General features: G+C 39.6%; 1 protein-coding gene across 1 annotated transcript; it reads right to left on the bottom strand.

Moving 5' to 3' along the window:
- Positions 1 to 18,141: 18,141 nt before the first annotated feature.
- Positions 18,142 to 21,887, bottom strand: mdfic2 (MyoD family inhibitor domain containing 2). Its single transcript, XM_085777894.1, has 3 exons — positions 21,707 to 21,887; positions 19,438 to 19,659; positions 18,142 to 18,395 (listed from the first exon to the last, which is right to left on the bottom strand). Exons 1-3 carry the CDS (start codon positions 21,801 to 21,803, stop codon positions 18,142 to 18,144), a joined length of 573 nt encoding a protein of 190 aa, XP_085634020.1. The 5' UTR covers positions 21,804 to 21,887.
- Between the last annotated feature and the right edge of the window lie 5,192 nt (positions 21,888 to 27,079).

Here is a 27,079-nt window from a genome sequence, read left to right on the forward strand (position 1 = left end):
CCAGTCTTCTTGTCACACTGTAAATTTGCTGACTTGAGAGAGAGGAAAATTGTAACTTTTCTTCCAAACCCGTCCAAATAGTTTTGTCACAATTTCAGTTGAGTTTTTGTAGCTTCTCTTTTGTAGTGCATTTCTTACAAGTGTTTTTCAAAGTGTGTGGATGGTGAAGAAATGACAGTTGTAATAAACAAAGTGGAGGCGTGAGTACAGTGCATGACAGAATGTATGTCTGATTTTTTCTTTATGTTATATAGTGCACAATGGCACCAGAAGAGCCCTGTTTATTTGCCTTAAATGTCAGAGAAAGTGCAGATAATACAGAGTGACTGGTTCAGTGATGAGCACAAGATAGCACTGAGGAGTAGTGCACTGTCTGCAGCTTGACTTACCACTCCCCGTTGACTCTTGTGTACCATATGTAGGATTACAGCATCCCAGTCCACCTCTCTGCAGCTCTTTCTTGCCAAATGGTCCCTACAAGTGGTACTTGTGAGTGCCGTCTTAATTGCTCCATTAACTGTTTGTGTGCTGAAAAACAATACTTAAACGAGAGGTGAGCTGAGGACGTAACCCCAGTCACTGCAATTATGTGAAAAGTAGTGGCCAATTAGCACTCTGCAATGTGACACTGTTGGTGTTTATGTGAGCAACTCCAATTTCTCACTGTTAGTGACCGTTTTCTGATTTACATAATTGGGGGATTGGTCATTAATGGGGGACGGCGTGTGAGAGGATCCCATTAAGATATGGAGTGAGATCTGATCATCTCCTCTGCTCTCTGCTATTTATCTCCAACTGTATTGACACATTAGGAATTATTGGGATTGTTATCCTCATATTTTTATGGTGAAATATCAAAGTTTGGCACAATGTGTGCATGCAAGATTTTGTAGAATTGTTCAGAAGGCAACTCGTGTTTATTTTTTAATTTTTTTAAAGGCAATTTCCCCTGTCTTGCCACTGAGGGGCAGTATAAAGACAGGCAGCTTCAGCACTGACACAAGGACACAAAGTTACAACAAGAGGTTATCACATTATTTGCTATCATCTAAAGGTAATAACAGTGAACTCTGCCTTACAGTATGTGTATGTGGGGAGATTATGATAAAATAAGAACACCTCTCCAATTCTAGTATGCAAACAGCTCAACATGTGAGACAGAGAAATGCTGAATAAATACTTATATATTTTCAATTAAATGCGGTTTGATAGTGGACAGTTACATTTCAAATGCATTAAAAATATAATTAAATCCATCAAGAGCAGATTGGAATTGTTCTTAAAGTTTAGAGAAAATGAAGTGCAAATATGAATCTCCAACACTGGTTGATAAAGTGCAATAGACACCAGCATCAACAGACCAAATCTTTACTCAAGACAAATAGGATTTCAGTTAACATCTTGTGTTTTTCATTGTTATTTTTCCAAGAGGGATAAAGGTGACATTTGGACACACTGTGGTTAGTTTTGACAGTTTGAGTGATTATCTTGTCCACAAGTCTATCAGCAGGAATGCTAAAAAGTTGTCAAGCACAAGTAAACCAAAACCGTTTTTGCTCAAAGTCCTCGTCTTTCCAGTTATTGTAAACTGTTGTGTTGCCGTCATGTTTTGCACATATTAAACTCTTTCGAAGACCTCTTGAAGAGGTCTTGTTTTCCTTTACAATTGCAGTCAAAAGAGCTAAATCTATAATTTGAGCAGCAAAATGTGATATCTCCTCGAATGCCATAGCCTGCTTCATGAGGTGTAAGTGATCTTCAATCCATTATTTATGACCTCCTTTTGCTAGCATTACACTGAAGAGTGGGACCCTGTTGTACATGGCGCTGTTGTGCTAAACAGTTCTCCAGCAGGAAAAGGCACTTGCACCTTCTTCAAATCAGCTTTGATTAATGCTTGACTCAGTCACGGCAGGCAACGTTTTACAGCGACAGCCGTTCAGAGGAGGACCTGGGTCAATGCCGAACAACACCGTCAGGCAATGTGTGTTTCTGAGCGGACTGTGTCCTGGTGACAAGTATGCCCAAGGGTTTATGGATGACATATTAACATTTGACAATATCAATACACTTTCATTGATGGATTACAGCGTCCTGTTACATACCCACTCAGAGAGGTGTTTGAAGATGAAATGTTATCCCTCATGAATTGAGTTGAGCCTCCCGATGCTATCATCAGAGGTAGGACTACGCAACAGCAAAAGGAAAATGTCAACATTTATCTTCTAATAAGAGCTGGTTGTGCTACGTGAACTTCAAACTTAATGACCTAAGATGATTTAATTTGACTAATTACCTGATGGGAAATTCTGATCTGTATTGCAGCCAAAACACTTGGTTATTTCTAAATGTATGTGAAACCTTACCTTAGCTGTCAGCCATTGCCTTAAAGCTTATATATTAGGAAAGTGTACAAAGACAGAAGCTAGAAAAGATTACAACAAATGCAGCAGCTCCTGCATACATTGTAGTTGTCACAATCTGTGGACTGATATTTCAGAAATCAGCTCAATGGTTCTTGTTTTATCAATACATTCAAAAACTAGAATTATCTCCTTACAGGTGCAAAGTGCTGTGGCAAGTCTTGAGTAATAACTGTACTATTGCTTTCTGAGATCAATGTGACCTCTTGATCAAGTTTAACTAGTTCATCCTTGAGTTCAAGGATGTGGACATTTGTGTCATAGAGGGATTCATTTGAGTTCTCTGGATATCCCACTGAAGTCACTGTGACCTTGACCTCTGACTTTAACCAATTTAACCTTTATCAAATTTGGAGAAATACTCTGAAACCATTATGGAAATATCATGTTCATAAGGCCAAAATTGTGTTTGAGGTCGCTACGCCTTTGACCTTTGACCCCTGAAATCTACCAAGTTCACCCATCCATCCATCAGTCCTAGTGAATGTTTGTGCCCAATTTGAACAAGATCCATTTGGGGTAGTGAGATAAATATATGAATACAGACAGATCACCCAAAAACAATATGCTCTGACTGTCCTCTGCATGGAGTTTTTTTGTTGTTGTTTGTTTTACATTAGATGCTTTATTTAATATATACATAGTTCCATGTTCAAAATATTCATGTTAGCTAGATGAGACAAGAACATCCAAGCTACTACCAGCAGCGGGTTATATTATATCTAGCTTATTTCTTACACTTTTTATATGTATATGCTGAAAGGCATTTTATTTTGTCCAAACAGTGCCAGGTTAACTGTTTTAGCCTACTTCCAGTTGTGCAAAAATAAACTAAACAGCTGCTTGCAGCTACTGTAGCTTAATATTTAGCAAACAGATGTCATAACCAGGAAATTATGCAAAGAGAAAGCAAATGTGCATATATATCATGGAATTTCATTATTGTTCTTTAAAGACACAAATCATCAACTCAAGAATGATTATTTAAGTTAATTTCCTGTGACTAAAGCACTCTAAGACCCGCTATTGACTGGTGTTTCGTCGTGGTCATGAGATGTTGCATCAAGTTTGATGAGACCCTTTTCTCTTCATGTGGTTGGTTCTGTGTCACACTTGACTGGATGAAGGCACTGGATCATTGTCTACCAGTGTTTGATATCTCATGTGTTATTCATTGAAAAGCTGTTTTGCTGTTTGCTCTTCTTGTGCTACCTGCTGACTTTACACAGGGTCACTTTAACTGGCTGCTGTGTGCACTGAGGACTGCCAATAATTAAAAGTGCAAAGGCTTTGTAAAGCTGCATTATTAAATTGTGTTCTATTTGAATGCTTGTGAGGCGACTTGCACAATCAGGGTTTATAAAGAACTTTTTTTTTTTTTTTAAACCCAAATCATTTCACATGCTTTTGTTTTGTTCCCATTTAAATTTTTGGCATGAAAACACAAGATTTCTTTTGTAATCAAATAAAATAAATAATCATCACATCATAACATACCTGATGTGCTTTTCTTTCATTGTTTGCCATGACTGCAATAACACAGATGTGTTCCTGTTGCTTTATCAATCACAAAACTAGACAGATAAGCAGCAGTGTTGTTGTTGTTTTTAAATGTTTTTTCGCTTTTATGACACACCTTTGATAAGAATGTATTTACTGAGTATGATTATGATTGTTTTTGTCAAGGATACCTCCTATGGCATCTCAAGAGGTATCTAAAAAACAATTCAAATGTCCACATCCTGTATCCACATTGTAAATGTATCAGGCTTTTATTCAACATTAATACCGAGCTGGGGAAACATTGCACTCTGAGTTCTCTAATTACAATGCAGCTAATGTATTATTTCCTCCCCATGTGGGATTACTTTCATCTTTCCCATTAAGATGCACATTTTGTTTGGATACTCAAATTACAAACCCCATATTAAATCTGACTGTGCAAAAGGCATTGATCATAGCCCCGATAGCTGCACTCCAACTTTGATTTAATTTGCACTTCCATTAATATCTATGAGACGTCCGATTGTCGTCTTGGGCATATTGATGGTATTGTAAGTCCTGCCTTCATATAATGTTCCCCAGCGGCAATGAGGAAATGTTACAGAGAATTAGGCCGAGAAGCAGGCTCAGTGGAACTGGCACTGCAGTCGGAAATTCATTACCCTAATAAATAGAGGGGGAAAAAAGCAAGAATCTTAAGAGAAATTTCTCTCTTCCCCCTCTCGCTCTCTATCACCACAAAAACACAAAAAAAGCCCTCACTTTGGCCTGAGAGTGGATGACTGTAAAATAGGTGCTTCTTATTACTGCTGCCTGTGCACCTAAGGGTCTTCTTGGGACCTTGAGACGTCTTTAAAATGTGCCCAATGATTCAATAGAAAAGCAGTCACTTACTGCCTGTCCATCATAAGGCTTTATGTCTGCATGCTGGGATGTATGTGGCTGCATCTCTTTGCTTATTTCATTAATGAGAATGCAGCCTAAATCTCATTAAAACCTAAAGAATAGACAGAAGTGACTTTATTAAAAGAAGACACAATACAACTCCAGTAGATTCAGTCAGAGCTAGATAAGTGTCAAGCCATGCTGATTTCTTATGTTGATTAATGAAGTGCCAACTGAGTATATGTACTGTTCCCTTCCTTTGTTGAAACCTTGACATGCTGTTTTCTATGGGGAAAACACTACTGGAGCCAAGAGACATGAGTTATGCTGTAATTAATGCAATCATGAAGATGAAAATAGCTGTTGTTGCAACTAGAAAACGACAATGAAAAGCGTGTGAACCAAGGAGGGAGAAGATTCATTGTTAGGTGACTGCATTTAGAGACTGCACCGTCCTCCAGAGGCCCTCTCCGAGGCTCAACAGTGTGTCTTTCGGTAAGCAGCATCTCTGAAACAAATATGTTTTACTGCATCGCTCATTTCCTGTAGCGACGCTTTTATTCCAGACAACTGCGAGCTTTTTCAGTGGATAGCACAATTTCCCTTTTTGTTTTTAAAAAGGGGGAGGGCTCCGCTTCTCTTACGATCCTGCCAGAGTGATTCATTTGCAGGTCATTAAAAAACTCGTCTTTTGAAAGCGTTAGGCTGCTCAGGTGGCGAAGCCTGTGCAGGGGAGACATGTCGTAAATAAAGGCAGCTACATTTCAAATGCCATAAATAGGGGACACCTAAGGACCTTGCATGATTGCAGACATCTAATCATTTAATTTATGCGTGTCTAAAGGAGCCCTCATTAACATTCAAGTAGCACTCATCTGTCTAGCGGGATCATTCCGAAGCCTGCATCACTCTCAGATGGAACGTATCTATTTGGGCAACACAGCATGGCTACACACTCAGCAAGCACCTTCTCGCTTTCTCCCTCAATGTCATGAGAGACACAGCATGTAACTCTCATAACTTACAGTGTGTGATTTGTGATCCAGTGATTGTGTTGCTGTTAATGTGGAGAACCTCTGACAAAGTTAAAGTCGTATTCTCTAGGTCACAATACAATGCTATGGGCCCAACACTTCTGGCCACGTTGCAGGCAAATCATTTGACTTCATCTCAAAAGCAGCCTGGACAAAAGGTGCATCTTGGAGCGTATTTGCAGACAATCATCAGCAGCCGTTTGATGAAGACGACTGAGGCCTGTGATGTTTATTTTTGAAGACTGTCTGAAGTCTTTGTTAGCACTGCGATACTGTAACACACCTCAGCGCCTGCAAAGCAGATGCATGCATGACAGGGACTCAATAATAATTGGCGTGGATTGCTTTTGACACGTGCTTGTTGCTGACAGCTGCTTTGTTCTGTGGTCAGATTTCATATTTAACACATCAAAGAGTTGGGATACTTCACACTCTGCTAAGGACTGATAGCAAGTCTGACACTTTGCTGTTGAGAAAGGAGAGAGTTGGTCTTCTGTGGTGGAGAATAAAGTCAAGTTGCATTCAGTGCTCCTTTCTTCACTTTCCCACCAAATAAATGAAGTTATACTCAAGCAGTCTTTTACAAGGAACACAGTAAACATCATAGAGGAAGTGTCATGTTGACAGTGACAATGAGAGAATCATTGGCAGGAAATTCCTGCAACGAGGAAGCATATTTAAGTAAGTAACAAGGTTTAAAACCTTGCATGAATGGTCTGTAAATGTGGATTTCATAACTGTTGTGATATTAGGCTCAGGGGGCTACACTGTGTCTGTAGAGTAAGAATGACATTGCAGTTAGATGACTTACAGCTTTGAGATGGTGAAAAACGGAATAACTGCACATGCTTCCACAGCATCTGTCCATTCATCGCTGAACAAAATTAACTGGACACAACTATCAGTGAGTATCAGAGAGTCTAAAGAGTCTTGTTTGAGAAGTGAGAAAACCTCAATCCAAGTCCGACTGAAACTGAATTTACCTCAAATCCAGTTGGGGAACTCAATAATAGGCCAATGTCAGTCATGTGGCTCTGTTTATTTGTTTAGATATGGATGATATTGTAACATCTAATATCATTTATGCAATATATCAATTTTTTAATGGCCTGAAATGAACACGATTTCCTACAATGAAAGAGGCAAGTACTATAGTCAAGTGGAGTTAGCTCAAACATGTCTGAAGGAACATCTGGACAGAGAGGATTGGACTGAGATGAGAGATTACAAGCACTAAGTTAAGAAATACAATTAAAAATGAGCTCTGATCAAATGTTGAGATATGGATTATACCGGATTGCATTGATCTTCCCATGATGATTGTTGCCATGTTGATAAATTTCCTTGAGAGCAAAACAGTAATGATAAAAAATTAATTATATCGTTTTATGTATGCAAACAAATAAATCTAAACAACCTCATGATGTTAGTAGCAACTGTAGTTTGTGCCAATATGTTAGGCCAACTTGATAGGTAGCTATATTAAAATGGGGGCTAAAAAATGCGTATAAATGTAAACACACTAACAAACTTAATGGGTCGCAGGTTAAATGAAAAAAGCAATATGAAGCGATGGAAATAACTAAATTAGAGGCTGACGTTAGCTCTATCCTGCTATTTTGGTTCAAAGGAAGTTCACACTTGAACATCCCAGCTTAACATTACCCCAACTAGTTGTGTTTTTCAAATGCATCAGCATCACCCAACCATGGGGGCAGTTGTCGGTCTGAGAAGTGAAGCTCACTTCCGCGTTCAAAAAACTGCAATCCCCCCGGCTTCCTCTGGGGGCTGGTACCGGAAGGGAGCATTCTCCATAGGCCCCCATGTTAAAATAGCCGACTTTACGTCCTCAGTAAACATGTTAAAAGCCTGGTACCATTACGTTTTTTGGTCTCAACCGATAGTTTCTACCCCCGCACACACTCTGAGGGGTTGTGAATTTTTTAAAAACTCTACCGTTTTACTGTTATTAGGTTAAAATTCTGGCCAATTAGGGCGCGGAAACGTTGAGTGACAGGTCCGGAGACCGCTGCTTCGAGGCCAGTGGGCGGGTTCTCGGCCGGCCAACGGCCGCACCGCTCCAAATATGGAAAGTCAAATCCAACATGGCGCGGTTCAAACCCCCGTAGTAGCGGCACAAAACAGACTCACCAAAACCAATGGGTGACGTCACGGACGCTACGTCCATTCTTTTTACAGTCTATGCACCCAACTCATAGAGCTAAAGTTAGCTTGATTAGCTAATTTGCATCTGATACTCTACAAACCAGGAGCATATTTTTAGGCCTATGTGTGAGATCAAGCTTGGACATGAGCTCAGGACTTGAAACCAAGAAGAGACTGATCTTCAGTCAATGCAGCTCTCATTACGTTTTAGTATAAAGCAGAAGGCCTGGAGGAAAGTGTAAGTATTGTAGGGCACTGTGATAAGTCCCCTCATCAGCCCAGAAGACCCACAACACCCCCACTTCATAAGGTAAGGCAAAGCAAGGCGGGGGGAAATGTTAATGGGTTGGAGTTAAACACCACATTTTAACCGATGCACAAGGAGTGAGAGAGGCATGCTCGTCTCTATAGGCAGTATCCAGCAGCATTTTGATGTCTCTAACAAGAACACAATAAATTGTTCCTCATTATTCAGTAATTAACTCCAATGCGCCGGGTCCCCATCCCCCTGCGCCACGCTCTAAATCACCACCCTCCTCCCCTCTTCTCCTCCTGCTACACAGCTCTTTAATTTCCTCTATGCTGTGGGGGGTGTGGGCAAGAGAGGCTGGAAGGGGGGGCACACACAGCTTGATGCACTCCATCATCCCCTTGCCACCCTCCTGTCACCCCTTCGCCCTATCCTAGCCGCTCCCTCCTCCTCCTCCCTCACCCCCCTCCTCTACATCCCTAGGCCACTGCTCCTCACTGGAGTGTGCTCTCCCTGCTGGATGCCACCTGGTTAAAGCAGGGAGCGGTTACCTGAGCCGGAAGAACAGGCTTCAGTCACGTTCGACATGGTGAGATAGCCAGCGCCTTGTACTATCAAGGCATCAAAACTCGCCCCCGGCGCTGTTCGCTGTCTTTTCGCGGGGCTTTCCCCTTCCTCCTCTGCTCTTAATTGTTAAAATGAGGTCATTAATTGGAGGCTGAGTCAAATCACCTGTCATTTCAGCTGGGAATCATCTGCTGATTGAAAGGTATCATAAAAACCTGCCCAGGGCCTGGTTTTTGCAGTGCCTGCTGGGAGCTCCCTTTGTGCCTTGACGATCTCCGCCCATGGGCACACAACTCACTTTAGTTTCTGTGGCGGAGATTAGGCGGGTAGTCTTGGGTGACACACATCCACACGCATGGCCCAAATATAGATTCAAGAGAGTCAGTAGTGTCAAGCGCAATTCCTGAAGGATGTTGTGGGGAGTGTTCGTTTTCCACTGTACTATTAACGCCCCTGACCTAATTGAGGATGATGCTCACACACACCACTTCGCTATATGAGAGTGAGGTCAGGTTCATTTGAGGGGGTAATTGTGAAATTGGCGTGTAAACTAGGACAATAGAACAAATGACAAAAAATTAGGACAGATGACAAATTTCTTGACAGATTCTTTTTTTTTTTTTTTTTTAATAAATTGAGACATGTCCTGCTGCATTCACAGATGTAGTGTAATAGTGAAGCAATAAAACTAAAGGGGATGAACTTAATTAGGTACTTTGTAATTTCTTCATCCAATGTCATAGTTTGGAGGAGCTGAATGTTGTTTGTGTAGACGTCATCCTATTTTGCTCTAACAATGCTCGGCATCATGGGTGTAACTGCAAAAGAGGCTTATGAGAAACACGTGCATCAAATATTTGAAATGACGTCAACTTAAATGCACCCAAACATTCTTCACCTTGTGACAGCTACACTGCACAGCAAGGTAGAGAAAGCAGTACTCTCAGGCACTTAAAAATGCTCCATTTACTTAAGAAAATCACATTGAATATGAGGGCAATATTAACACAGAAAGACCATTAGAAAAACAGGCCTAAATTATTCTGAAAGCACAAAGCTACATAAAGCTTCAGGACCCCCATTTTCCACATGGACTTAATCTTGAGGAACACTACATAAGATGCTGACAAACCCGCTGTTTGAAATAAAAACCCTCTGAACACATGGCATTAATATTTAATGGTGCTGCTTCCTCGGGAGGCCACTCTGGGCTGCAGTGCTGTGTCTGAAGGGAGACGGTATTAGTGCTGTGTGCTCTGGAGGAAGAGCAGCTTCACACTAATGAAGCGATCAGGGCCTGAACTCTGAAGAAACCTCATATCCGATTAGCGAGCAGAGATGCATGTAAACATGGGCGAAGCAGCGAGCGATTAGATCACTTTGTTAATGCAAGTCTTGTGTCACTAAACACAACAACAGAGTGCCGTGCAGTGTTTGGAAGTATTTTGCGAGCCACAACGCATTTCACATTTAATCATTTCAATATTAGAGTTTCTTTTTTGACCCCCTATGCAAGTGTTTTGAATTAGGATGTGAGCAAGAGGAGTAGTATGCAAGCTAATAGGCTAACACTATCCTCAGAGCAACCATTAAGGTGCATGCATGTGTTGCGCAGCAGTGAAAACCACCTGACCTTGTCCACATCCGCTCAGCTGGGACAGGACAGCATTTGAACCCAGCCAGTAAAGGACAGGCCATTTGGATGTTATTAAAAAACATTAGTTTCTGAAGCCCATGCTACTCCCAGAGCCATCAGGTAATTTGAAAGAGATCCAGCAAGTTTAAGATGTGCAGATGTTTTCGCTTTAAAACTGGCATCTGTTTATGCAGACGCACTTTATGTTCGAAAAACCACAAAGGACCTTCAATAGGTTTTATGGAGCAGTATCAGCTAGAGCACTCAGCTTTGTAATTGTGCTACGCCAGGTAATGAGAAAATTGGTCACAAGCAGCGTTCCCTGTAGATGTAACCCGCAACATTTTTGCACAGCATGTGCAGTAGCCACATTTATATTTTGTAGTCTGTGCACTGCTGTCTAAGCTCCCGTGCAGCTTTCAGGAGGTCAAATAATGGTCGCAGTTTAGAGCATAATTCATATCAGAGGACTAATTCCATCTAAAAATACATGTGCAGATACAACAGTTTTCATTTAAAGGAGGGACATATAGTAAATGCCATCATGTAGGCTACAGTGGTGAGACAAAGTGAACCTTTTGGAAATATCTACATTTATATGTAGATCTGTCTTAAATTATTTGGTTAGACCTTCATATTGCACTATAGAACAAACAATTTCATTGTAGGTTAGAAAAAGTATGTGAAACCTTCAACTTACAGAAAACTAACTGGTGTTAGGGGTTATCACGCCTGGAAGACTCAGAGTCAAGGAAACCAGATAGAAATTCTGGGGGAGACTTTTTTAAGTTTTCTATTCACAAACATCAGCTGATGCAAACCATTCCTCACAGAAAAGATTTTAGAAGACTTAAAGGATCAAAAACAGTTGATTTGTATAATGCTGGAAGGGTTACAGGGCCATCTCAAAGACTTAAGATATTCATCAGTCCACAGTCAGACAATTTGTCCTTAAATGGAGATGTTGTAGTTCTGTCCAGATAACTCTAAAGGCACAACACAGAGTTCTCAGCGAGGTGACAGTAAAGCCCAGACTAATAGCTAAAGAAACAAATCATGGTTCTATGGAGTATGGTTTTCATGCACACTGCGTTTAAAACCACAGCTCAAAGAAAATATCAGTGTGCCTGAAGTTTGCCAAAGACACATTGAGACTCTACAACACTGCTGGGAAAGTCTTTTGTGGAATGATGAAACCAAAGTTGAATAATTCAGGGTGAACATGCAACACTATGGATGGTGTAAAGACGCCTCTGCATACCAACATGAAAACATCATGTGAAAGGTGAAGTATGTGGAGGGAGCATCATGATTTGGAGTTTTGCTGCATGCCTCTGGGCCTGGAAAGCTCGACATCATGCAGCAGGACAATGACCCAAAACATCAAAGAACGATTTCAGACAAAGAAAATCCACCTTTCAAAAACAGCTCAGCCAGAGTCCAGACATTAATCCAGCAGAGATGCTGTGGACTGACCTGAAGAGAGCCGCTCACACATCAGATGTGAGAATGTGTTTGAGCCGAAGCAGCTGTGTAGGAACAATCTGATCAGCAGCTACTGAGAGCTTGATTGATGCCAAAGGAGTTCGACCTGTTATTAAATCACAGGGTTCACTTTCTTTTTCTACCAGCACTGTGAATGTTTGATGGGTGTGTTCAGTTCAGTGGAGACGTGAAAGATTATACCTATTTGTGCGTTGTCAGCCTAAGAGCCTTGTGTTTGTCTAGAATTTGTGACTTTGATGGAGATGAGATCAAATTCTGAACAATTAACACAGAACACCAGGTAAATCCAAAGGGATCACACAGTTTTTCTTCTTACTGTAAATCTGTGAGTAATATCTAAACCCTCTGTATTAAACCTCTCTCTTTTTTTTCAAAGCAGTTCATTCCAAGACTTTTGGAACATTTTCCAAATATTCAGTCTGGTTTTCATAAAGTAACAGAACTGAAACAGCCTCTCTCAGAGATGCTGATGACTTCCTGATGAATGCAGACTAATCTTTGTTTTTGCTGCATGACTAAAGTGTAACTTTCAACACAAGTGATCAAAGTATTTTAATTAAAAGTTGGAAGATTTGGACGATTGTCTATGTGACTGCACCAGTTTTTAATATCACCTGTCAAACAACTTTCATCCTGTTCCTAAATACTGTGAAAGCAAAATGTGTCTTAAATATGTTCTATTTCCAGGCCCTGGGCTCAGTTCTCAGGCAAATATAATAATATTAAATTGAGTGCAATAATATTGACCAATATGCCATGTTCTACATATGTTCACACTAGCACTTGGACATTGAAATGTGGAGAAATGTTCTGTCCACAATATCATGTTAGATTTAGAAGATTTCTTTCGGTCTGTGGCTATTTTTGTTGCTGTAGTTTTCATGGATTCATAGACTTTCCTCTTTTTAGTTGTTCATCTATCTTCCTTGTGTTTGACAATTCACAATGCCAGATTGAAAACAATGCCACTTTTTTTTGTGACTGATGCATTTACAGAGAGAGTACATTGGAGTATTTTTCTTCTTCTGAAGTGTACTTGGCAGAAATTGCAAAAAATGATGTGATGCCCTATTTTTTCCTTTTAGTTAGCCATAATACACTATGCTACAGTAACTAGTAACTAACTTGCTTGGGTATCTTATGAGTAGGTGTCATATTTGATCATTTTTCACAAACAAACCAGACCCTTCTGTCTTATTGAGCATAAGCACCAAATTTTGCTGATTATGTAGAATTTGACTCCAGTTGAACAAATGCATGTGGTTACACAAAGTTAAAAGTTTAATATAAAAAAGTAAATAAATAACATGAATTTGTATAAGAAACTTAAAGTTATCTTTGGTCCTTTTTACAGCTCACACAATGGTGTTATTGTTGACATTGGCCTATAACATAAATATTGCAAATGTGCTTTGCTCTTAATTACAGATTACAAATCTGTATAGGACCCTGCTGTGAATGGAGACAAATAAACAGACATGAAAAAAAAATCCAATTTGATTTTGTTGTGATGGATTACATTTAATGCCTCAAGCAACTTCTCTGTTTCTGCAGACTGAACTTCATTAAAACTCTAACACTACTTTACAAAAAATGTATTTATCACTATTAGGACCTTAATGACTGACTTAATATGGCCAGAGCTTTTTTTCAGTGGTGTAAGACTTTGTAGAGGTTGCTTAAGGAACACAATTAAGACTTCAGACACTGAACCACAGTGAAGCAGCACTTATACAGTCTGAGGATTAATTAATTAACCTGGTGCAGTTCAACACTACTGCATTCTTGTCAGTTTCCAGTGAGGTTTTCCCACTAATTCAGAACAAACCTTTTCTGAGCTACAGAGTTGAACTCATGACGTTCACTCGTCGTATGTCTCAGGACTGTACTGATACACAACAGTGCTTCTGACAACTGCACAATAATAGTCTCCTTGTTTGCAGAGTGAGATTACGCTACTCTCATAGTCTTTATACATAATGGCAGAAAACAAATGTTTGGTAATTGAACATGATCCAGTAACACAGTGTACGTGTACGCCTCTACTCTCACATTGACCTTTGTGGGAAACAAATGATGTTTAAAAACAACATTGTCTTGTATACTGTTCTCACACTGACAAAGCAGACATGCTCCTGTGTCTATTTCCCATTATGTGACAAGGACATATTTCAGACTGAAGTGATCCAAACAGTGATCTACCACTTGAGAGAACTGTCTTTGAGAACAGAGGTCGAGGGGAGCGACAAGGACGAGTGTCCTACAAATGCCATATCCAACAGCTCCAGTGTTTCCAGTGGCACTTGAACTGAAATAGGCACGCTCAACAGGGGACAGGCTTCAAGATTTTTTTTCTCCATACTTCAGAAAGACTATCATGTTGAAGCTGGAGTGGTTGTTGATGTGTCAGTATGTATATAGACAGAGGAATGATGGAATTCGCAGGCTTCGAGGCCAGTGTATTGTTTATGATTCTGCCTTGGTGCATTGTGAATTTGGTACTGTACGATTCAAATTCAAGTCACTATTTTAGTCAGAGTGTTAAGGTATCCATCATTCAGTATCTACAGCAGATAGTTATAGTTACAGCCATGATGTGAGTTTTTGTAGCAACCAGGTGCCAACATTAATGTCAGCTCAGGAGACATATCAATCATCGATAACCTGTCTATGTATCTATTAGCTGGGAAGTAATGAACAGTCTACCTTAAATTTTCTCAAGTCAGCCATAACATGCTAAATTACTAGTGGGATGGATATCCCAAGCTTTTAATAAAAGTCACATTTCTTTCTCTAACAAATGAGAACATGAATAATAATACACTCTAGAGCAATTCAATACACATGGCTTTACTGGTGCAGCCTTACTGGAGCTATTATAATCAGTATCTTATGATGGTTAATGTTAGTAAGCTACCTAGGTAGTCTAGTTCTAAATCACACTGTAGAAATGTCAGCCTGTATCAGTCATTTATGGTGTGTAATGCTGCATTCACATCATGTCATTTAAAACCTAATTATGACCGCTTGACAGAGAAAAAAATGTTCAGCAAAAAGTTATCAGGAATTTCTATCATCGACAATATGTTCCCGTTGGAGAAAAGAAAAGCCGAACCTGTTGGCAGACTGGCTGCAAATGCACCGCTGCTGGCAGTTACATTAAAATAAAAGTCATTACTTGTGCCAATACAATCCATTCAGATCATTTTATAGGTGCAGCACTGTTTGTATCTGGCATCACTTGGTAACAAACTGTTACAAATGTGTAACACTCAACACACAAGAGTAGCTAATTTAGGCTATGGCTGCGGTCAAAAAGTCTAAATAATCTCCTTCTCTAACCGCTTTTCTTTGACCTCAATGGAAAACGTCATGAGCTCAAGGAAAGATGTGAAGGAGAATTCATAAGCACTTAGGAAAAGACGACCACAATGTGGAGAGAATCTGACTGCACTTTTAAACCAACTTTATATATAACATATGGATGATAAATACCCTGCTCCTGACCACGACCAGTAAACAAAGAGGACTGACATTTTGAAATAACATGAAAGGAGTAAACAGGGAGAGAAAATTGAACTTTTCAAATAACATTTAAATAAAATTTAGGTCACGACCAAAAAGGCCATAATAAATTATATGTAACCATATATATAATCCATGATTGTCTTTTTTTATACATTGGTTAAATATTCCACAATGGGTGGGGTTTAGTGAAACAGCATTTATGTATACACCAAACAGCATTAACATGAATACTGACAAGTGGAGAGTCACTGATTGTGGCACCTGTCAGTGGGTGGGATATAATAGGCAGCAATTACATGAAAATTTAGCCCATTTAGAAGGTGATTTGTTTAGAGCAGCCAAAATTGGCAAGCATGAGGATCTCAGCAACTTTGACAAGGGCCAAATTATGATGGATAGATAACTGGGTCAGTTCATCTACAAAGCTGCAGTGGGTGTTTGTTGTCTGCAGTGGTTAGTAGCCTACTACCAACCAAAAGTAGTATATGTAAGGCAAGGCAAGGCAAGGCAAGGCATCTTTATTTATATAGCACATTTCATACCAAGGCAACTCAATGTGCTTTACATAAAGACAAAACATTAAAAGAAGAAGCACGAAACAGAATAAAAACAAACAAAACACTAAAAACAGAGTTAAAAGCAAGAGCAAATAAAAGTAAAATAAAAGAAAATAGATAAAAGTTTTAAGTTCTTAAAAGAGCTCAGCTATAAGCACGTGAAAAAAGAAATGTTTTTAACCTGGATTTAAAAGTGCTTACAGTTGGGGCTGATTTCAGTTCTGCTGGTATTTTGTTCCACTTGTGTGCAGCATAACAAGGACAAACATGTAAGGACAAACATGAGTGACCCTGGGTCAGGGTCACCCAAGGCTCATCACTGTGCACGGGGAGTGACTGCTGTTGGTTCTGATTTATAATTAAAGCAGAAGTAAGTGGTCCGGTCGTTTTCGCTAATGCTGCGTTCCAGGCAGGCTTTTGAAATCGTAAATTACAGCTTCAAGTCACAACTTAGGACTTTACAAGCGTTCCAGGCAACCCACTCGTGTTTTTCCGACCTGTTTTACCGGTGAAAGTCACTATAACGGCCACTCGTAACTTCCGACCGGTGAACTCGTACCAGATCGAACTGGTACGACTTCACGGTCGGAAAAATACAAGTTTCCTTGAACGCACCATAACAGTCCTCGTCCCTACGTCGCCACATTCACGGCGTCCCTTGGCTGCACACACAGCCCTGCATGCCGTTCTCTCTCCTCATTGGATAAAAACTGTAGGATAGGCTACGATAAATGTTTTCTCCTCAGCTCAGAGCAGAGCAGAGGGACTGACAGACCCGTGTTTCAGACCAAACACTCTTTGTAAGTGATTGCTGTCGGAAGATATAACTATTTAAGACTTATATTAACACAAATATATCACTTACTTCTGCTTTAAAGGATAATCAAATTTGTGTGACACACATGAAATGTAGGCTATGTTAATATTTTTCTAATTTTGTTTGTTTTATCTTGAAAATGTTATGTCTTTGAGAAAAATAAATTAATATGAACCATAATGGCTAATTCAATACCTCGAGTTATATCTTGATTAGATGACAAGGATAGTACCCTATCATACACTAAAGAGCATTTCAGTGTAACCAGCAGGAGGCAGTGTTGCGTTTTTTTCTTCGGTCTGGGACCCTCTTTGCGTAAGGACAGGTGGACGGTACGTGCTTCTGTTTACTTCCTGATTCTTCTGCGCCATGCTGCACTGCCACCTGTCTCACTCCTCCGGTTTTACAGGTAGTGATATTTATGTTTTAAAACATTTTCAACATACACACGTGTTTAAAATAAGTGCTGGTCCGGTTTTGTAACGGCATTTAGAGTATTAATATGGTTGTGAGTGAAATGGTTAACAAGAAATGTTTCTCTCTGTGCTTGAGACCCAAGATGGCGCCGACGGTAAACTTTGAGTTACATTGTCAATTATAAATAATTATCAAGTTCATGTTAATGATTGACAAGTATATTTCTGAATTTTATAGTCATTTACCAAGCACCTTAGTTCAATAAGGGAGTGTGAGAGTTTACCAAGTCTGTTAGGCCTACTGTATTCTTAAATAGTTAAAGCATAATAATATCGATCAGTTGGTGGATTTCTTGAGAATGTATGTGGCGTTATCCCAAATATAGAATTTGTTTTGTCTTGAGGAGGAGATGCTATGGCACAGAGCTTGTGCGTTTATTTGACATTTGAGTGTCCTTCCAAAGGTCATTTTCAGCTTGTTCTTGTGAATAACAGGCAAAGTTTGTGTGTGCTCACAATACATCCTTAAAATAACTGTGAAACACTGCATCATTGACGTAGAACCAGGTTTGTCTGGTCAATATCCACCACCTTAAGATAGCAACATGGCAGCAGCAGTAGCCTACACACTTTATGTCCAGATAAGTTTGCTAGTAAAACTACATGACACATACACAAATGGGTAATTTATGCATTTATTGTCATTTGAATATCACAAATGATGCATAACAGCTTCAGTTATCTTCCTTGCTGGATTTATTGAGGTTTTAATACTTCAGTATCCTCCAGTTCACTTGGGACAGTCTGATTTATGATAATCCAGTTCTTTTGTTGAATGGTGATTAGCAATGGTTTAGCTGTAGCATATTTCAGAGATCTCCATAGCCAGCTCCAGGCAGTCACTTGCATCTTCACAGGAACTGAACAGACCACAGTCCAAGTCAATGCATGCGTCCTCATCAGTGCTGGGTGTAGACACTGTTGTCAGGGCTTGTTTGTAGTTGGGGCAGCAGCGATAGGCAACTCTCTCACAGGAGCTTGGTAGCATACGTATCATATCGTAGAAGCGGCAGAAGAGACAGTTCAGGACCATTCCTGCACAGTCAACTGAGGAAGACACACATTTCTTGGCTTCATACAAGCCTTTAACCCAGTCACTCTTTTACACTGACCTCTTTGAAATAATGTGGGAAGTTTAAACCATATCTTGGGACATAAATCATTTGTGTTGCTGTAAGAGCAGCTTGTCTTCACTTATATCTTATAACATTTTAAAAGCCCCCTTTCCTTCCTTTATACATGCATAATTTAGGAAATCATGCCTCGCTCCCTCACAGAGAGACAAGCAAGAAAGCTGTTTGTCGACATAATCAATTACTAGAAGTCTCCCTTGTATACTTTGCCAGAAGCATTTCCAACTTGGTGTGATGGCAGTGACACAATGCTGTGTGTCTTCTCAACAGCCTTTGCCAAATGGTGGCCCTGTGGGTGCTATAAAGTATGAAATTATCAAATGAGACTGACCATGAACAGACAAAATATATGACCTCATGTCTTGTGTCCTAACTCTAACTCCTTTTTAAACATGGATCAGTTATCTCTTTCATTGGAAAGAAAGTGAGTAAGGGTATTTTGTAAAATGTTGAACTATCTCTTTAATTTAAATTCTTTTTTTTTTTTTTTTTTTAAATTACTTAATATTTAATTTAATACAAGTGCATAAGAATATAAACAGTCTGCGCTGTAATCAGTTATGCTGCTGTATCTAGAGTCTACTTTGGTGGCATTTTTTTTTTTTGCTTTAGTCTTTCTCTTTTTTGCTGTAGTTTCAGTTTCTAAATTATTCACACATTTTCATAATTGATTATATGAACTGTATTTAAGCATTCTCACAGCATGGTGAGGCATAAAGCTTGCAATTTGTCAAATTTCTTATTCTGTCTGTGGCATTATTATTCAGCATATTAATAATCGTTTATTTCATCAGTAGAAAAGCTGTGTTTGGATGAAAAAGTTAATTTCATAACAATTTTACTGAGGACTCAACAAAATATTTTTTTCTCTTTCAGTTTGTGTTTATCTGACGGGTCTGACAGCCGTGTGTGAGGACATCAGACATGGGGGTTGAATAAGTGATGGTGTCACTAACCTCCCATGTTGCTCTGCTGAGAGGACGACAGAGAGTCTGTGCTGGAAGATGCTACGGAGGAAGATCTCCTCAGGTACATTTTCAAAGAGAAAAGAGGGGCAGTGAAGCTGTCACACTCTGTAGGCTGCTGAGCATCTGTTTCTCTGCTGCTGTCCCCAGGCTCATTTTCTGCAGCTGCACTGAGTCTCCCGTTGCCAACTTGAGCCTCACTTTGGACCCTTTCTGTCCAAGAGAAAAAAATATTTCAAATAAATGAAGACACACCTATTAGCTACAGGTGCAGTTAAACATTTGTACAAGTACAATTTAGTTGAGGACTTAGGGCGGGTTCACACCTAAACGTGCGTTATCCGATTCGAAACCAACGCAAGGATGATACATTGTTGCAGTTTTTCAGTTCGGTCTGGTCTGCGTTCACTAAGGCCAAACTCAAACGGTCCAAAAACTGTAAACAAAAGTCACATGGCCACAATGCCGTTCGGTTATTGGTCCGACAGTTCAGCTGAGTAAAGCGACTTCCTCGCATCATGGAGCATCGTCGGCTTATTTTAATGTTGGTGCCGAATCTGAGTGTATATCAGCGGACCGAGACCACCCCTCCGAGGCGGACCAGACAGCGGCTGTTTGGTCCGCACCAGAATTTGAGGCCAGCGTTCACACCGACCCAAACAAACCGCACCAAGGGGGTAAACGCTCCAGGGTTTGGTTCAAACTGGACTAACTGGCCTAATATGCAGATATTTTAGCTGCTGATAAAACAGGAAATAACACATAACTATCACAACGCTAATACAAAACAATATGATACAATCTAATATCAAACAATACAGCTTGATGACACATTGGAACATGGTATGACACAAAGTTAAAAGATGCTAGTGAGACATATGACAGTATGGTACAGTGTTTGATAATCATCACTTTTTAAAGCCACTTCTATCCAACTATAATGTTTTATTTGTTTACCTTATTGTTAATTCTGATTGTACCTGCTACAAGCTGCCACTGATAATGACTCAGCAGCAGACAGAGACGTTTCTCTGTCTTCAGATGACTTTCCAATCAGTTAAATATTGAAGTAGTGTTTAAAACCAGAAGAATGAAGAGTCTCCATTGAAAGGAAATTGCAATACACCAACAAATGCAACATACTGGTAGAGAACGAGGTCAGTGGAGGTTCACAATGTGCAGGTTAACAAGTGTCACCCGTGAAAATGTATAAAACCCACACTGTCAAAGTGTCTGTACCTGATGTGTGCTGTGGAAAATTTCTAAAACATCAGATGTATTATAATGCGGAGTTAGGCTGTGAAATGCGGGAGTAGATTTGTTTGTTAACATCTGATTTAAATAGATATTAATGAATTATTGCGCTGGCTTCAGACTGTTTACTTTTTCACCACCTATTTAAAATGAATTATTCACCGTTCCTTTCTCTGTTTTATTTAACATTTAATGCCTAATGATTTATTCACACTCTGGACACATTTTTGTAAGTCGAATAAACTGTATTTGTCTTGCCTAAATTGTTGAAAGAGAGATACAAATGGACGTTGCTCAGGGCTGTATTGGTCATTTTTAAGATTTCATTAGCTGTTTTTAATAAATATGAAATAACAAAGTTCAAAATATCACCTTTTGTCATCACTCTTTGTGAGCTGAAAGTTTTCTTTCATCTCTCATTAGAAGTGCCTGTGTTTTTTATCGGTCATATCACAGTGATTGAATGAGAAGTGAAGGCAGGGATTGGCATTTGAAGTACAAGTCCAAATCAGTGCCGTCTGCGCGTATGTTTGAGTCGAGAAGCAGCTTGATGCTCCCAGGTTATCTAATGAATTAAGTAAGAAGTGCAGCTAGTCCATGCCCATGACCATTAGCTGATAGAGAAATAAGGCCTGCAGGCACACTATGCATTTTTCAGGTTTTGTTCCAGTGTTTTGGCGAGCCGCGCTCACTCATTAGACACCACAGTTACTCACAGCAGTGAATCTGAAGATAATTTCACTTCATGTTTTAAATCAAAATGCAAACTCGAATTTGGAAACATCGACACAATTTAAGGAATGTATGTAAGCAAACGACTGACAAGATCCATTTGTTTTTACCACTGCATAAGACAGAGATTGTTCTGTAACTGTGCAACTTTGACACATAAAACACACAATGTCTGGGACAGGAGGAAAGACACTTAACCTTAACTGGGATTTATCAGAGACAAAGTACTCGGTGGGATTTTTTTTTCCACAGACCATGAGTCACAATAACTTACCTCCTCTCAGACAGCGAGAGCTCTCCTCAGCAGTGCCCACTCTCCCTTTGTCTTTCACATCGGCTCTCAGAGTCATTTCATCTGCCATCTGGTCCATTGCATCACAAATATAAAATGTAGTTCGTATGACAAACCTGATTACCTCAAGTCAAAAACATGAGGCTGCACACAACTGAGGCCAGTGTCTAACACAGTTTCATCACAGCTCGGCGTCGTCAGCCTCCTGCATTAGGTTCTCGAGCAGCGGGGCTGCTACAAAGTCCTCTGTTGCTCGTTGCTGTGGAGGAAGCTGTTAACTTCACAGCAAAGCAGAGAGCATGCAGGACAAATTATCCTTTATATTGCACAGGGTCCATTTGGCCTAGTGCCTACTGTACTGCAAGCCTTTCCAATGTTCCAATGACGTTGGCAAAAAAAAATCCTGGAGATCCGCTGCTATCAAAACATCACTGAGACAGCAACATTTTATTAGTTTGAGTTATTTCCCTCCATGAAGCCAAAGACAAATGCAGACACCATGTGATATAAGGAAATTTCACTTTAAAATATACTGTAATTCCCTATACAAATATATTATGAAGCAATCAGGACACATTATAGAGCTTTTATACGGTTACAGTTATTGGATAATAGAAAACACCATACGAGCACCAAGTGGCTGCATTCATTCATTCTAATCCTCCATTTTTGGAAGAGACCACTTATGGAAAATTTATCTGAACATATGTACTGTACATACATCCACACACACCCAAACAACATCTCTCTCACTCCTTCAAAGCTGCATTTCTGCTGAACATATTTATGAGGCAGCGAGTGCCAGTTTGTTTGTTGGGGCGAAACACGCAGTGAAACATGGATAGTGAGCTGCATTCAAATTTCTCCGAATACAAGCCAACCAATTTACTCTAATTAGGCTCAACACCAGAGTTGCATTTTAATAGACGCCCCGCTGTGTTTGCATATGTTTAGAGAACAAGAGCCATGCTAATTGAAAAATTAAGATGTGAGAGTATTTGTCTACTGAGCTCCCACTATGGTGCACTCAGTGTAAATATAACTCCTGAAGAGAACTTCCACTGAGAGATTCTAGTGCTTTCTTTCTTTCCTCCTCCTCCTCCACCTCCTCATCCTCTCATTTTATTTGGATTGTGATGATGATACAGTGCGATGGAAAAAAAAACAAAAAAACAAATCAAGACTGTGCTCTCATGTTTTTATCCGAAGGCTCACAGGACCAAAATTCCCACTCTTTTGGCAAATAGTTGATGATGATACAGCTGGTTTTGTGTCACCGATCATGGTATAGTTCTGTAGGTTACTTGGTTAATGTGCTGTCTTTGGAACGAGCTGTGTGGCCTTGCGTCACAGTGGCAGACACTCCACCTCATTACAGCTTTCCCTAATGCTGAGTGAAGCGACGGTTTGAGATCAAGTTCAGGTACAGATTACAGTATGTCTCGGTGACAGCCCCTCTGACCCCCCTCGCTGCACTCACAGCCCGCTCCATTACACACAGTTGTAAACAAGACGTCGACCTTTGCTTCTCATTTTGTTTATGTGCTCTTTGTAGCTCATGAACCTGTTTATCCTGTCTGTTAACTTGATGATGATTTGGTTTTAACGACAGAGGCAAATCTGGGTCGTCCCAATTTAAATGACTCTCTTGCACATACAGTACGTGCCATAGGTAGATTTGTGTTACAAAGGTCAGAAAGAAAGTGTGAGAGATGGATTTGAAATGATGAAATGAACCGCAGCAGGAACACCCGGTGATGAAGATACATGACAACAGCAACAAGGCTTTGATGTTGCATTAAGGTGATATACAAGAGCTCAGTAAAAAAGTTATTTGTCTGCAGGCAGTTCCTCCATGCTTTGGGTTTCTTGCGCTGATGTGCATTGTCAGCTGTGAGACCTTGTATAGACAGATGTGTGTCTTTCATCATGTCCAATCAACTGAATTCACCACAGGTGGATCCAATCAAACTGCAGTAACAGCACAAAGATCAAGAGAAATGAGAGACACCTGAGCTAAATGTCAAAAATTCACAAAAGAATGGTATGAAATGGAAAAAAAAAATGTTTTTATTTAGCAACAAGCCTGCAGCCTAACAAAATGTTAAGAGAAGACTGAGACATGTGATAGAAATTACTTTTTTCCTTTGAATTCACAGATAATCCCATGTGAATGCAGCGTCAACACTTTATTCAGCCATGAGAAAGTCTTATAGAGATTGTTGCTTCCTTCTCACTTGTCCAGACTCCAGATCACCTTGGAAGGACAACTTAACATTTATACCATGTGTGTATGCATGGCCCTAGCAGGTGTTTCATTGAACTGAATGCTAGTTGTGTTTTTTTTCTCTCTCTCTATCCCCTCTCCTCATTTTTTTTTCTGGTTTAGTAAAATGTCTTAGTTTGTTGAACATGCTGCCGGTGCAGAGGTCCCCTTTGCCCCTTAATGAGTTCCACGGAGAATAAGTGTCATAGTTGGCTCTGGTGATGAGAGCAGACTCCCATGTCACCTTGAGGCTGGCTAAGACAAAGGGAAGGCGACACTTGATGTCATATTCTCTCTCTTCTTTCTTAAATGGTTAACCCTGTTGGGCCAGGTTTATTTTTATAGGCAGATGTCATAATCCTCAGACAGATAAAAGGTGCATCTCCAAAATTTGACAGATGAGAAAACAAACAAATGGAGCAGTTGCTTCATGTCAAGTGATGAATATGTGCGTTCTTTGCTAACTAATGTGAAATTATACAGTAATTGTATGCAGTGTTGGCTTTTTAAATTAAATCTGTTCTGTTGGAATAAATAGGCATCAGAAAACACAAAACATCATCAAGAAAATGTGAAATGTGCTTATATTTTACCACAACACTGACTGAGTGTCCTTAAACTTTATTACCTAGTTGAGATGTCAGCTATTGGCCACATTACTGGCTCCCCCGACAGTCTACTCAGCTCCAGTAGCTATTTCCTCTCTGGATCAGGTGATAATCCTGAAAAATCACCTCTGAGAAACTGAGCCCAGTCATATAATGTGAAATCAAAGAATCCCTTTCTGACAGACCGACTGCTCTACTACTGGTAAATATCTTTAAGAGTATACATTCCCACAGTTATTAATGGTGTTCATTAACTACCACCGAGTTTCCTGTGGAGCAGCTTGTTCTGATCCAGTGAAAGTGTTGTACCTTAAAGCAGAGCTCACCTTGTGTGCCCTGGGGGAGAGTTTCTGCTCAGCCCATTAAGAACACAATAATTCATTTTGGAGATCATTTTGCTCTAATTGAACATGTCTGTTATATTCAAGTTTTTCTACATCTTTAAGGACACCTGCCTACCTTTATGACAGCTGACAAGGGTGGGGGGAGAGAGACTCCTGCTGCTTGTCATAGAGGGAAGAAATCAGAGTTTCCAAATTAAGATTGCAGATAAATGACCTTACAAAGCAAAGGAAATCAAAGAAGTATGGGAATGGGGTAAATTGGATTCTTTGGCTTCTAACAGTATATGACTTAAACCAACTGGGGATTCTCTCCACAGTGGAGGAAGTGAGAGTTTCCTAAGGCAACAGTCCCACCTGGGACCTCCTGATGATCCATGGGGTGTTCGTAAAAAGCCTTGAAGTTATTCAACCCACTAAAAGGCTAAATAGATTTTTTTCTATTAACATTTAGGCGTATTGCTCTGATTTCAGAGCTTCTATACTGGTTTCAGGCAATCTATTTCATTTTACTCAGTCAATATTCTGTATTTAATTTGCATAGCTGAAAGGTTCGTTAATGTCTGAGGTTGTATTGTGTTACACTGGATATTAACAAAGATCAAACAATGGTAAACCTAAAACACTGTTGTCTCACAAAATCTTCTGATTAATTAGTACCTTACATCTGTTACTCCAGAATATTCTTTAAATTATCAGTATATTCTATATACAGTATATACTGTATAATATATGTGTATATACAGTTTGGCTATAGCACCATATACTGGGTGCCTCCTCAACTGTCATTTAAAGTATCGTTCATCATTTTTCCAATCTGTTGGTGATATGATTCCAGAGTTTTTCCAGTAGGATATGCTTTTTAGATAAAGTATATAGGGGTACTAAAAATACAATAAGATAATTCTGTCAGTGTGTGTTGGTTTCTATTGGATTGTCCTGGTGTCCAAATATTAAAAAACACAAAAGCAATTAAGTTTATTCCACAATTAAAATGATCATTTTTATGATTATACTATTTTAAGTGTAACTTGATGTTTATTATGCTACCTGTCCCAGTTATTATCACCTCACCCAACACCCAAACACTGATTGGTCTGTATCTGTGTCCATCAGTCAAGGTGTCATCAAAACCTTTGGCAAGCGCCAGGAAATCCCACGGTGCATATGTGTTCATGTGCACATGCATGAATGTGCACATATGGAAGACTTAGCTTCAAGCAGCTGTCAGTAGATTTTTTGGAAACAAGTTAAAGTACAATATGGACACATTATCTGTAGACAAAGTTGGTATCTTGTTAGCTAACATTTGCCATTCGAATCCAGCAGATTCAGACCAACATTGACTTTAATTTAAAGTTGTGTTTCTAACCACAAGTCTATGTATTCCATTGTATTCACAGTTTTTTTTCACAAAAAATCGTCTGACCGGAAAAGATGCCAATGAAGAAAGGTGTGACTGAAACAAATAATTGGAGTGGCTATAAAACTAAGACGAGCTGAAACAACGAAACAAAATGAGGAGCACTGCAGAGTGAGTTCAGTTCTCTGTGAGTTTATCACTGCACATCTTCCACATACTTAATTGATAAATTGTTAAATTAACAGCACTGATAACCTCAACATGTATGACATTAAGTGTTAAGCATTATGGAAATGGTACAGGAAAGCTAACTGACATAAATAATGATAAACTTAAGCTTTACATTTATGCAGAAATGATATAAAACTCGATTTATGCAGCACTGATAGAAAATGAACAATGTCTGCAGCTTCACAGAGGCATCATGAGAAATACCCATTATTACAGACCAGTTTTCTCCTTTAGATAATCAGTGTTGGCACCGACTCAAGCCCTGCTCCATGGGCTAAATGCTTGAATTGATCATTGACGCTTTCTCACCAATAAGCAGTTTAAAATGACTAATTGGGTGGGGCTAAGAGTAGCCCGCACTTTTGCTATTAGTGTAATGATGATATGACATCAGACGTTTTCTGTAAAGCATTGTCTTGTTGTTATTGGGCAAGACAGATTATGATTGGGTTTAGTCAGTGCACATTATGAGATACTCCTTAAGTAGCATTCATAAAGCAAAGCTCCTCGCTGTGTCAGAGTGATAATAAGGGTAGTGATTCATAT

The sequence above is a fragment of the Trachurus japonicus genome, chromosome 5, assembly GCF_045865225.1.
Source record: "Trachurus japonicus isolate A0001 chromosome 5, Traja_1.0".
Taxonomy (NCBI): Eukaryota; Metazoa; Chordata; class Actinopteri; order Carangiformes; family Carangidae; genus Trachurus; species Trachurus japonicus.

What these genes read in the sequence shown, in the direction of transcription:
- mdfic2 (XM_085777894.1), bottom strand. Translation starts at nt 21,803, where the DNA reads ATGGACCAGATGGCAGATGAAATGACTCTGAGAGCCGATGTGAAAGAC. An exon ending in CTCTCGCTGTCTGAGAGGAG is followed by an intron (nt 19,660 to 21,706) that starts GTAAGTTATTGT and finishes TCTCTTGGACAG; the next exon opens with AAAGGGTCCAAAGTGAGGCT. An exon ending in TCAGCAGAGCAACATGGGAG is followed by an intron (nt 18,396 to 19,437) that starts GTTAGTGACACC and finishes TGTCTTCCTCAG; the next exon opens with TTGACTGTGCAGGAATGGTC.